The sequence below is a fragment of the Micromys minutus genome (genome assembly GCF_963924665.1).
Source record: "Micromys minutus genome assembly, chromosome: 23".
NCBI lineage: Eukaryota > Metazoa > Chordata > Mammalia > Rodentia > Muridae > Micromys > Micromys minutus.
Genome location: NC_137958.1, coordinates 10802601 through 10815281, shown reverse-complemented (window position 1 = coordinate 10815281; position 12681 = coordinate 10802601). Strand labels below are relative to the sequence as shown.

Genomic DNA, 12681 nt, shown 5'->3' with positions numbered 1-12681 from the left:
ATAAGGAAGACCGAGGCATGGATGGGTTATAGAGGGAGGGAGTGCCCATGAGCTAAAGCAGGACCGACTCCTTCCCAGACTTGGTATTTTTCCCTTTGGATCTTCCTGTTACCCCCCACCCCAAGTACCAGCAGTGGAGCACCAGCATGGATAAAAAGACAGGGGTGGTAGGAACAGCTCTGGCAGCCAAGCAGAGTTGGATGAGGCACAGAGGCAGGGCCCAGGGACAGGAAACCACGAAGATTGATGAGGACAAGAGCAAAAAGCCCTCAGGATCCACCTGGGCCTTTATGTGTCTCTCACACCCTTAACTCAGAAGGCACCCCTCATTCACCACATCACACCCCACAGCAAAGACCATCACTTTTTCTTCTTCTTCTCCTTTGCCAGTCTGGCCTCCTCAGCTTCCAGTTGGTCCTTAGTAAATTTCATATTCTTTTTCCCCAGTGGAGTCTTGTAAAACCATTCCTGGGTTGGCAGAAACACAGGGATTCAGTTCCCTGGAAGCAACCCTCCTTCAGCCTTACAACTTTCTCTCATCATCCTCGAAGGATTGGAGGTGGCGATGGAGTGGAGCCTCCCATCACTGGCAGGGGCTTTTCCTAGATTCCACTAATTATTTCAGGCCATGGAGAGCTTCTGAGCTTGCCCTCTCCCCTCCAGCTCAGCAGGCCTCTGTGACTCCTCTGGGGATGGTGGCCAAGTCAACATATGTTTCTAGTGCCAGTAGCCCAGGTGGGTAGCCCTTCCTAGTTTTCTTCCTTCAGGCTCTGCCACCTCTGCCCCTTCCTAGAGTTAATTGTTCCTTTCCCAGCTGACAGCCAAGTCCCTTTGCTCTGACCCTCTCCAGGCAATGTAGGGCACAACCCGGAGTAGCTCCAGACATTTGGAAGGCTGACTCCAGGCCCACCAACCCTGGCCTAGCAATTTCACCTTTAGGGATTCCTCCTCCTCCCTGTATACTGGATCCAGCCTCGCCAAGTGGCCCACAAACTCGGAGGCTACCAGTGGCTTCTTGGTCAGTTGAAGGAGCCGGCGTTCTGTCAGCACTGACTGGACGGATTGTAGAATGTGACCAGGTGTGTAGCCATCAGACACCCGAGCCAGGGCACTGATGTCCAGACTCGGAGTCAGCTGTACTCCCATCCCTTGGTTCTCTATCATTTGTTTCCAGAGCACTGCAGAAACGGGGGGGGGGGGCAGGGAGAAAGAACAAGGGGGAAAGAACAAGGTACACAGGTCAGAGAGCAGCAGAAAAGCCCTGCAGCTTCTGCCTTTGTCCAAGCAGCTCTGGGCATGTGGAGAACTTGCTCTCCAGGAAGGTGTGGGACCTGGTGGAATAGGAACGTTCTCTAGTTACGTGCTCCGTGTCCATTACACTGAGGTCATTAGCCAGAGAACTGGGCTGCTAGCTTATGACTTTTTCAGACCTGTCATTTGGTGCTAGAATTGAGATTCAGAGCAAAAGTGAGGGATGGGGAGAGGGCGGTAGTCCCTGGGTTCCATTCCGGGCCTCACCATAACGAGAAGCATAATCAGGTCGGGGTATGAGGAGGATGCGCTCATAGAACCGGCACAGCCCCTTTATCTCAGCCAGCTGTGGCCGCTCCGTAGTCCCTATCAGCATCACTCGGTCGCCAGGGCTCAGCTGCCTCGTGGCCTTCATGAGGTCTTTCTTTATTCTCTTTGGGTCCATCTGCTCCAAGGAGGGAAGGTTGTGGGTTTGGGACACAGTGACAGGGCTGTGGGACCCTTGTTCTCAGATCACATGACCTAGGCTGTGCTTCATGTCAGTCCTGAGTGGGGCAGCTTTGAGAAAAGGAAAAATGGCACAACAAGAACAGGGCACTTGAGCAGAGTGACTCGAATGACATTAATGACTTGAGCAAGACTTTCAGCCTGGACTCCTGCTCTGGTTGTTCCCAGCCCCTTCTGCCCACAGTGCTCACCTTCTTTTCTTCCTTTGGAACCTTCTTGTAGAAGGTTTTCTCAGTATTTCCGATCCAGATGACAGAGGGCTGGAGGAGCCGGGCCACCTGGAGAGGTTAAAGTATAGAGACCCAATGCCAGATGTCCCCAGCTGCTCAGACCCCAGACCTAGAGCCCCTAGCTTCTACTGGCTTTCTCCTGTCTCTGCCTTCTCCCACATTCCCCAGCACAGAGCTTCGTGGATGACAGCCTCCCACAAGAGTTACTGGAAAGATGTCGGTTCAGAACCTTTTCATCTCAGTACAGCATAGACCACCCCCAAAATGTTCAATCCTAAAAGTTGTCTCTATCCTGAGAAGCCAACCCGTACTTCAAGCCCCAGGCTACAGACCTTAAAGACAATGTGTACCAGTAGCTGTGCTCCATTCTTTCCGGGGTATTTGCCCATCACGTTGTCAGGTGACAGGTCAAACAGGTTGGCACCAGTTTCTGTGCATACCGCTTGGACCAACATCTTTTTCCCCATGCCAGAAGGTCCCACCAGGAGGATGGAGCGGACATGAGGAGCTATAGTATGTATGTCATGGGAGCCTGGGAGGAAGTAGAGAGGGCTGGGGCAGGCAATGGACCAAAATTGGGCAGTAGGCTATAGAAGACCCTGGAAGGTTCTGCGAAGGCCTGGGACTAAGAGGGTGAGGTTAGGGTCTGGGTTGTGTTACCTTCCCCAGTACCTGATCAGCATCCCCAGGTCTGCATCAGCAGCCTGCTAGGCAACCTCCATGGTAGGGCCAGTTGGGGACACTGCTTTTCCTTCCATGCCATACAATTCCACCCCAGAGGGTGGCATTGAAAAACAGCTGACATACTGTTTGCAAGGCTCCTGGTCTCTGGCCTTTAATAAACTTGCAGGGCTGCCTCTCTGAGAACGAGACTGACTGCAAAGATGTCAGTTGGAACCGAGCAAGTCATGGGCTCACATGATCTCTAAGGTGGCCCAACTGAAGTGTAACTGCAGAAGGATCTGTGAAGGTCCACTAGGCTTGCACACTCTTCCCAGCCATGCTCCAGCGTTCCCACCCAGCCCCGACTTTTCACACTCCCCTGGAATTCTCACCCAGCCGAAGAACTCCGTACAGCGCCATGTTCTGCCGAATATCAAACAGGGAAGGCATGGGCATCTTGTTGGCCAAAGTCAGAGTGGATCCGAGATAGAGACAATCACCTGTGGGGACCAGGAGGGGACAGCTGATGAGTGACACTCCTGTGAGTGTCTGTGGGAGAGATCTGTTGGAAAAGAGGCCTCAGGAAGCGGGGTGGAAGGGCAGGGGTGGCCACACTTAGATGCAGGGACGTGGGAGGGGCTCACCAATATAGTCATTCAGTGTCACCAGCAGAGACTTCTTTATGAGGCCAATAACAACAAGCTCTTCGAACAATGAGTCCACAGACCTGTGAGAGATTGGTGAGAAGGGACCCCTCAGACATTATTGAGAGGGAACAGGGAGGGGACATGGAGATGGGGCTGTGAGGACAAGAACAGGCAAGGAGTGCCCTAGTAATGTTCTGTGATCAAAAATGTCTACATGGCTTCTGGACATCCAGAATCAGAAAATTAGGTCCTGATCACTGTCAGGGGATAATCACTCCACAGTGAGTGCCTTATGGAATGTGGCTCCTGCAAAAATGCCCACCAGTCTTTCCTTTCCACCATTTGAAGTCTGGGTTGAGTGCAAGCCATTTTTCTCCCACCTCCCAAAGTGTAAAGTGTGACTGCCCTTGTGAGTTGTGGCCCTCCTGCAGCTGCCATTAGCGAGTAGAAAGTTTCTATCGGGTCCCCCTGTGCCTCTAGGGTATTTAATACAGGCACAGATGGAAAGGACAGCCAATAAAAGGTGTTCCACTTGTCTTCCCACACACACCTTACACCCTGATTCACACGGGGCAACCACTCACCCAGATTTGTTTGCTTGTTTGTTTTGTTTTTCAAGACAGGGTTTCTCTGTATAGCCCCGGAAGTCCTGAAACTCACTCTGTAGTAGACTAGCCTCAAACTCACAGAGATTCTCCTGCCTCCACTAAGACTTAAAGGTATGTGCTACTGCTGCCCAGAGCCATTTCCTTTTTTTAAAAAGATTTTTATGTATTTTAAAGATTTTTTTATTTATTTTATGTATGTGAGTACACTGTAGCTGCCTTCAGACACACCAGAAGAGGGCATCAGATCCCATTACAGATGGTTGTAAGCCACCATGTGGTTGCTGGGAATTGAACTCAAGACCTCTGGAAGAGCAGTCAGTGCTCCTAACCACTGAGCCATCTCTCCAGCCCACTATTTCCATTTTTAAAGGCAAACACTTGGTTGACAAGATTAGGGGTTTGCATCCTGGGCCCCCTCCCCGCTAGCAATGTAAGGCTTGTACAGCAGGGTCCACTACCTGTCTGGGGTCAGATCTTTCTCCTTCTTCTTCTTTCCACTTTTTTTCCCACCTTTTTTCTAAGTGGGAAATGAGGATACAGGTAATTGCCATCTGTTCCCAACTCACCCCCCTCCCCCAGATACCCTCTCCTCCCCAGCCCTGGACCCTCATCTGCCTTTGGAGACTTGAGGGGTCTGGACTCCTCCTTGTCCACAGCCAGACGCAAATTCTTGAGTTCCTGTCTCATTAGCTCATCCACCTGGGTACAGGGCAGAGTGGGGGGGGGAATGTTTTAGGGGAGGGAAGGGGATAGATGGCTACCAAGGCTTTCCCACTAAAGACTCGGCAGGTCTTTGCTCCACGGGTCCTGCCCACACCAGACAGATCTGAATCCACACTTTGCTCTCCACTACGAGGGCAGCCACCCTCACCAGCTTTTAACTTTGGATGAAGTCCACAAAATTGAGCCAGAGACAGAAATCTTTCCCTTAAAATCTCTGTGACCTCAGCCGCTATAGGCTTCCTATAGGTTGTTGTAAGCCAGGGCCCGGCCAAGGATGGGTCTGAAGGACGACATATTCTTATCAGCAGACAGCCCCAATCATGTGGTTTAATGGGAGGGGCATGCTCAGCACTGTCTGATTATAGCTCTGAGCCCCTTGCCCTCCCATCACATCCTTATTGATCCCCGAGGATAGAGAGGACACTGGAGAAGCAGGGAGAGTCTGGGTGATGGGGTGGCAGGCAGAGCCTGGCCTGAGATGCCAGGGTGGGAACTGGGGACATGGGTAAATGGGCAGGAAGGCTCTGACGTGTCGATGCTTTCCAGTGATGGACAGAGGGTATGAGAGAGCAGTTGAGGCAAGCCTCAGGCTGTGTGCCCACCTGCACCCGGATCTCTAGCTCCACTTGCTTTCTTTTCTCCTCCCGGAGGGTCTCTGAGTCATAGCTCTGGCTGGGGTGTTTGTTGTCGACCCGGTTCTTCCATATACCTAGCCACATAAAAAAAGCAACAACACATACTTCCCTAGCTAGCTAGCCTCCTTTCCTTGCTAGCTGCCAGCCCTGCTTCTATCCTAGGCTTAACTGTTTGGCTCGAGACTTCTGAAGGAAACAAGTGATACTCACACCCACCGACTGGCACACACTTCTTTAACCTCTTCCCTCCCCTCCCTGCAGCAGACATCTACACTGTCCATGTCCTAGGACCCGAGACACAGCACCCGAGGCTCAGCACACCCAGCCGTCCGCTTTACTTGTGTATTCCTGGTGTCCCGCATGAATCACAGGGATAGATTTGGATGGCAGCACTTTGAAAGTCACTTCTGGCTCCTAGGATGAGAAGGGAGACCAACTTTGCCTCCTTAGTGGTAGGAGAGGAGGAGACCCTCCTTTTGGGGCTGTCTACAGCAGATGCCGCAGGCTCTCCCTCCCCGCCCACAAGCTCCTCTGCTGGGAGCTAGCTGACCTTCTTGGCCTTTTCTTCCTTGCTTTTCTTTTTCTTCTTCTCCTTTTTTTCCTTCTCTTTCTCCTTAGTCTTCTCTTGGTCCTTCTTTCTACTCTCCTGGACCTGCGTTTCCAATTCTAGTCTCACCTGGATCCAACAAGAAGCAGTGTTCTGAAGACTTGGGGATTTTACTGGCAGGGGATGAACACACTGCCTGCCTCGGCTGAGTGGACCTGTTCTCACAGCCTTGGCAAACTGCCAAGGTAGAGCCGGCCAGTGTGTTGAGATGGCACTGGGGGGTCAAACAAGAGAGGGGTGCTGGGAAGGACCAATCTCATCAGAGCCACTGCCCACTCTGGGACTATCCTCAATGGCCTTCTCAGGCCACTCCCTCCTCAGGAATATGACTGCCCCCAGCTCCATATACTCTCTTTAGGCACACGTCTTTCCTCTGGCCACAGAGCCACTGCCACCCTCAACTCACACTTACTGCTGTCTGTCACCACAGGCTGGACCTGTCCCCTCTCAAGTGTACCTGCTCTGGAGTCTTGTCTGCAAAGATCAGGTAGGATCCACCCGAAGCCTCATCTGGATAATCAGGGAACCGACCAGTAAGGGCACTGAGCGGATACAACACAGTTAGAGATGGAGGAGGGGTGCTGAAGGGTGGGTAGGCACAAAGATGGGGTGGCTGGAGAATGAATGAATGAAAGGAAGGAAGAATGGACGGATGAAAGAGAGATGGGGATGACAGAAAGAAGAGGTAGTAAGGATAGAAAGAATAATCTGCTACGGGATCATTTGAGACACTTCCTATTTTGGCCAGGTACCTTCTCTTCTCTCAGGGACATGGGAAGTTGGGTGTGAAGATGGCCCTTACAGTGGAGCTCAGGGTCTAGACCGAGAGTGTTAGGAGACAGTGAGAGCTGATAGAGAAGGGGACAATCTCACAAGAGGACAGCCTGGGGGATGAGGTATAAAAGGTTGGGCCAGCTGCAGCGGCAGACACTGACTGGCATTCGATAAACCACTGTCGTATTTGATCCTTCATCCTCTCTTTCATGTCGGGTCCCTCGGTCTCAGTGAGAGACTCATGGGTCTTCCCTATGGCTTCCTGGAATTCCTCTTCCTTTTCCACCTGCTGGAGCCTCCGTGACTCCTCCCCCATTATGGCCTGGGCAAGAACATTCACTCGTGCTGTCTGGTTGGGCGAGGGGAGCTAGGGGAAGTAGAGAGAGGCCAAGATTTTACAAGGGGTGGCCCAGCCCCCATGTTTAGACACACACACCTACCCCCACTCAGTTCCCACCCCCCCCCCCCTCCACACACACACCCATGTCTCATGCACATGCCCTCATGGAACAACGGGCATGCCTGCATCAGGAGAAATTGTGTTTGGAGCCGAAATTTGTCTGTGTAAATTACCCTGGTAATGAGTTTGCTAGATGCACCCGGGCTGTACTTCTCCTCCCTAGCAGCCCTCCCCCGCGAGCCTGGGGCCCCAGCCCCCACGCATGCCCCGCCCCCGCCCGGCGGCCGAGTTGGCAGCCGCTCTCACAGCCACTTTCCCGCCTCATTGGCTCCCAAATGTATTTTAAATATCACTCTGCGCAGAGACAATTACTGAAAACGCTGAGCTCACACTGTTGATGGGCCCGGGCGGCCGGGCTCATTCCTCACCCACTGCTCTTGCCCCCACCCTTCTCTCCCTCCTGGGGGGTCCCCATTCTGCAGCCTCCAAGCAAGTCTTTTGACCTCTACTCCTGCACGGCATCCCCTAGTAGTCATCCAGCCTGCACCCCAAAAAGCCTTCCTTTCAATCCTTCAGATCTTAGTCTTGCCCCACAGTCCTTTGCCAGCCCGGTCTCCAGAGGACCCATCCAGGGCAAAGCTCCTTTTCCCAGAGTCTGACCCTCACCCTGTCAGGCCTTCAACAGAGACTGGCTGGCTGAAGGGAGGGTTTGAGAACTGAGGACACTTTAGAAGAATGGGGGTGCCCATGCACAATATACCAGGGTCTCAGTCCCTTCCCACTACACCCCGCCCCCCATGTGCAGTCACTCTCAAGCAGACCAGAGAAGCTCATCTGGCTTCGAGAGCAAGTCCAGGAGCCTGAAGCCTCAAAAGTTCTGGTTTAGGGGTATATTCCAACCCCAACATGACTTCCAAGGTTTTCCTGAGAGGGGTTCGATGAATGTTCCTGCTACACCCACCCCTGAAGCCTCTCCTTCCAGCTGGGACAGGGGTGCAAAGGCCAGGGTGCCCTGTGCCATCCTGTCCCTAACCCCCACATTTGAAATCCTATGGGATACTCTAGAAGGGGGAGGGGTGGGAAAACCCAGTGAGTTCCCTGTCTTTATGCTTCTTCCTCCCGCCCCCAGGGTCTCCTGCTCTGCTTCAATGGAGGGGGTGGACCCTGGGACAAGGTTATAGTGGCAGAGCTGCCCTGGGCGGGCCACAGAGGGCTCACCATGCCAATGAACTCCATCTCCACACGTCGATCCTGCTCAATGCGTTTTCTCTGTAGGTAACCTTTCCACACCTGAGGTCAGAGGCACATGCCACTTAGATGTTTCCCGGGCCTTGTGACTTCAGGCCTTAGTGGGGTGACTGCTACTGACTGATGTCTCCTAAGGTATTGGCACCGGAAGTTAGGGCGAGACTGGAGGAAGGAGGGCAGTGGATGCCCTGGAACTGGAGTTACAGTGGTCATGCGTTGCCATGTGGGTGCTAAGAATCAAACTTAAAGCCGCTATAAGAGCAGCCAGTGGTCTTAACCTCTAGACACCTCTCCAGCCCCTCCCAGCAGTTTTGATCTAAAAAAAACTGGACTAGAGATGAGATACAACCTCTTTAGCTACAGAGTGAACCAGTGAGCTTGCCTCCGTGCCAGGCACATTCATCCCAAGACACCTTTGGTCTTATTGTCTTGGGCTTATTGGCAGATTAATGGCTACCCTGGCCTTCTTTCTGCCACCCAGGGTTACCTTCTGTATGACAATGGCTCCCTGGTCCTGACTGAATTTCTGTCGCCCATTCTCCCGAATCCTCCGATCCCGTTCTTCCTCTTTCCTAATCTCTCGCATGAAGGTGGCTCGCAGTCGGCCCTGTCTGGCCCGCTCAGCACTTTGCACTAGAATCAGGGCCTCAGTCCGGTTCATTCCTCGAAGATTCTGGTCATAACAGGGGCAAAAAGAACAGTAAGACAGGAGAGCATGCTTGCACCCAAGGTGCTGCTGCTGAGAGATCAGTCAGCAATGACGTAGTGGGGCCATTGGTGCTTGAGATATGTCCTGCAAAGTGTCAGAGGGCTCCAGACAATATAAGAGCCGCCTTGGAGAGGTTGAGGACTCTGCCTCTGAAGTGGGAATCGGGTAGGACAGGGCCTGTCTGTGCTGAGAAAGATGGAGGAGGAGTCTGGGAGGGTGTCCCCCACTTACAGGAAACACTCAAACAGGAAAGAAGATGTGCTGAAGAGACACCATTCCCTCTCTTTGGCTTTCAGGTGATTGAGACAGTGGACCTCAAGGAACTGGAAGTTTTCCCAGGAAGATCATAGTAGGAAAAGGAGCCAGTGGGGGAGGGGGTGTCTCCCAGAAAGATGCTTATAGAGTTGAACCATTATCAGACTACCTTGTAGAAAAGATTGGAACCCCTACAATGATGATAATGGGAGGGACTTTGAGGGGCTACTTAGTTATGCTATTTCTGGCTCTCTTCGTAAACCCAAACCTAATGTTATGACCCTGAAGGTGTACCTGAAATCTCTTTTTTTGTGCTTCTTCTGAAGGTGGCCACACCAAACATGGCTTTTCCACCTCATCAGCATTCATTTGTCTGACAAGCGATTTGATGATATATAAGTGAACCTACCTACCTCATCTAGACTTCCAGGACTCGGGTTCTAAACCTAATGACCCTGGCAACATTACCTCCTGAGAACTCAGCGGCTCCAGTCTGGTCAGGATGTCGGCCAGCATCTGCTGACGGGCCTTCATAGCACTGGACTGTTCCAGCTGAAAATATTTGGGGATTGGAACCTCCAGGTCTGCCTTTAGCACAATATGGGGGGAGAAGGAGGGTCAGAAATTAGAAAGCCAGGCCCTCTGGCCCATCTTCTGGGTTTCCAGACAGTTCCGTTTCTCGCCCACCTAGGGACCTGAGGTGGGAAACGTATGGATTCTGGTTTAGGACCCAAGAGTTACCCCTTTCTTATCCTGCCCCACATCTGGTTAAGATGAATTCTGAAAGTACCAAACCCAGCCATTCCTTGGGATCCACAGGGAAGCATTTGGTAGTGCCTTTTATCACCTGGACTGCAACAGAACATGGTGTCTGAAGAACCCCTTTCCCTTCCCCACCCCTAGGTCTACTGGAAGCTGGCTGAGGAAACCTTGAGACTCCTTTGGCTATGGACCAAATTCTGGCCTTGATGCGAAGGGACTAGAGACTGCCCAGTGCTACGCCAAGCCTCTAGAACTTGGCGATGCTCACAGGTCTCCCGGGGATATTTTGAGACACACGTGCAGATGTAGTGGGTCTGAGATAGATTCTGCATTTGCAACAAGCTCTTAACTGATGGCCAGGGACCAAACTTTGAGAAACAAGCCTCCAGAGCACCCTCCTCACCCATCTTCTGTGGCTTCCAGGTCTTCTCAGACACAGTGTGGGAGGCCAATTCTGTCAAAAGCCTCCCAGTTCCTGAGAGTCTAAATTCCAAGTCCCATCACTCTGTTCCCTAATAGAACTCCCTCAGGTCATGGTCCACCCAATCCCAACCTATGACTCCACAAGGAGCCCATCTCTCATCCCGCACCCACCGGGGTCAGTTTGAGATCCTGCAACACTCGGTCCAAGCAGTGGGTCTCGCACAGGTCAACACGCACCAACTCCTCCTTGAGCTCCAGCACGCGGCCCGCCACGCCGTCCAGAAGGCGCCGCAGCAACCGGCGCTTCTGTGGCTGCACCATCTGGTCGTAGGCCAGGTTGAAGCGGCGCAGCAGACCAAGGTAGTACAGGTAAAGCACCGAGATCCTGTACTGGAAGCTCTGCCGCTCCCAGCTGGGCACAGGTTCTAGCAAAGATGGCTCTTTTTCCAGCACCTCTTCCAGAGTCACATGGGAAGCCTCCCAGAGGCGTTGGTAAGTTCTAGACAAAGCACACTAGCTGAGTGCCACACCACCACCACCGAGAGGAAACTGAGGGCAGGGGACCGTTGCTGCCTTTGGAGAACTGTGAACTTGGGGTTCTGGAGACTCATCATGGTGTCAAAGTGGGGTTCAGTGAAGCAAGGGCTGCTGAAGGAGGAGGGAACACAGGCCTGGCTTGGAGGTCTGCAATAAGGGGTTTGAGGGCTTTGATGGATCGGAAAGGTCAGTGAGGACCTGGCCCAGGTTTGAGAAGGCAATAGCCTGGGCCCGGGCATCCTTGTGAGGATGGGAGTCTAGAGACCTTTGTAAGTCAGGGCCCTCATCCACTATGTGGTAATGGTCTGGAGCAGTGGGGAAGGGATGAGAAGAGAAATGGCATTTGTTCGCCCAGAGTCTTGGAGCTGGAATAGTCCAGGAGAAATCTGCAGACTTCTGAAACCCAGGGACTGAAAGCCAGTCCCAGGAGGTAGATCCAGGGGCCATGTGAATGCCTACATCCATGAAGGGCCTGCTAGCACCTAGCTCCCCTCTGTTCAGGGTTCTCAGGTCCAGTAAGGAATTTGCTCTGTGCGCCCCCTCAAGCCTTCAACTTACCCCTCAGACATGGTGTCTTCACCTCTCAATGCCCTTTGTGAGTTGGTGGAACCCACAGAAGCTAAGCAAGTAGTGGAAGAGTCTGGTTTGAAGAATTCCAACCCATTGTGCCTACGTTCTAAAGCTGAGGGGTGGGGCTGGGAGTATAGGGCTGGGGACACTTGTCTAGGAAGACATCCCTGAGGTTGCACACTCAAAGTCCACAGATAATAGTAGGGCAGAGTGTGGGACAACTCTGGCTACTATTCTTGTGCCTATCAATAAAGTAACACTCCCATGACTGAAGCAACGTATAAAAGAATTTATTTTGGCTTATGGTTCCAGAGTGTTAGAGTCCATGATGTCGGGTCAGTGGCTGCAGGCAGTCAAGGTAACTGGAGCAAGAAGCGGAGAGTTCACATCTTCAACCTCAAACACAAAGAAGAGCGAGTAAACAGATTCAGGACAAGGCTTTCAGCTCCCCAAACCCATTGGACTACTTTCTCTACCCATAGCCATGCCTCCTAAACCTTCCTAAAAAAGTGCCAACAACCAAGGACCAAATATTCAAATGTAGTAGACGAAAAGAGACATCTCATTTAACCACTACAAACACTCGTATACTATGACCATCCTCCTCTTCTGGGCTAGGCAGCTTTTACTCATTTCAGGGGATAAATTATTGGGAATAGAATTAGGACTTGGTATGTGATAAACAAACATTTTAGCCCTGACTCACCTCTCCAGCATGATCCTGACTTGTGTATGACCCACCTGAGAAGTCTGGGTGGTAGGAACAGGGAAGGAAAAGTACTGGACTGTGGTCAGAAAGCCCTAAACTCTCACCTAGATTTTGGTTGGAGGGGGGCACTTTTTGGCTCAATATTAAGCAGGGGCAAGAAAAAAGGGAAGAATAGATGAAGAGAGAAAGGAAGAAGGAAGGCAGGAGGAGAGGAAGAACCAAGGAGAAGGGAAAAGAAAGTCAGCAGGAGGACATGCAGATTTCCGTATTTGTGATGGATAACTAGAGGGTGTTGTTTAGGTGGAAGCTCCAGTCAGGGCTGAGGTGTGCTCCTCTTCTCTCTCAGGTGCCGCTAATCCATGAGTCACACCTTCAGCATCAAAGTATCCAAGCAAGGGGTGAAGTGGAGCTGAGGCTCAGGCC

The 12681-nt window shown here is 52.1% G+C and overlaps 1 protein-coding gene across 1 annotated transcript; it reads right to left on the bottom strand.

Annotated features, from left to right (window-relative positions):
• Positions 1-360: 360 nt before the first annotated feature.
• DRC11L (dynein regulatory complex subunit 11 like) lies at positions 361-11548 on the bottom strand (the record flags this gene model as incomplete). Its single annotated transcript, XM_080936359.1, has 19 exons — positions 361-468; positions 934-1178; positions 1519-1696; positions 1950-2036; positions 2321-2520; positions 3044-3151; positions 3296-3378; positions 4365-4423; positions 4522-4605; positions 5232-5338; positions 5603-5678; positions 5815-5940; positions 6329-6413; positions 6807-7012; positions 8264-8335; positions 8781-8966; positions 9726-9845; positions 10614-10941; positions 11538-11548. 19 exons carry the CDS (start codon positions 11546-11548, stop codon positions 361-363), a joined length of 2469 nt encoding a protein of 822 aa, XP_080792485.1.
• Positions 11549-12681: the final 1133 nt, after the last annotated feature.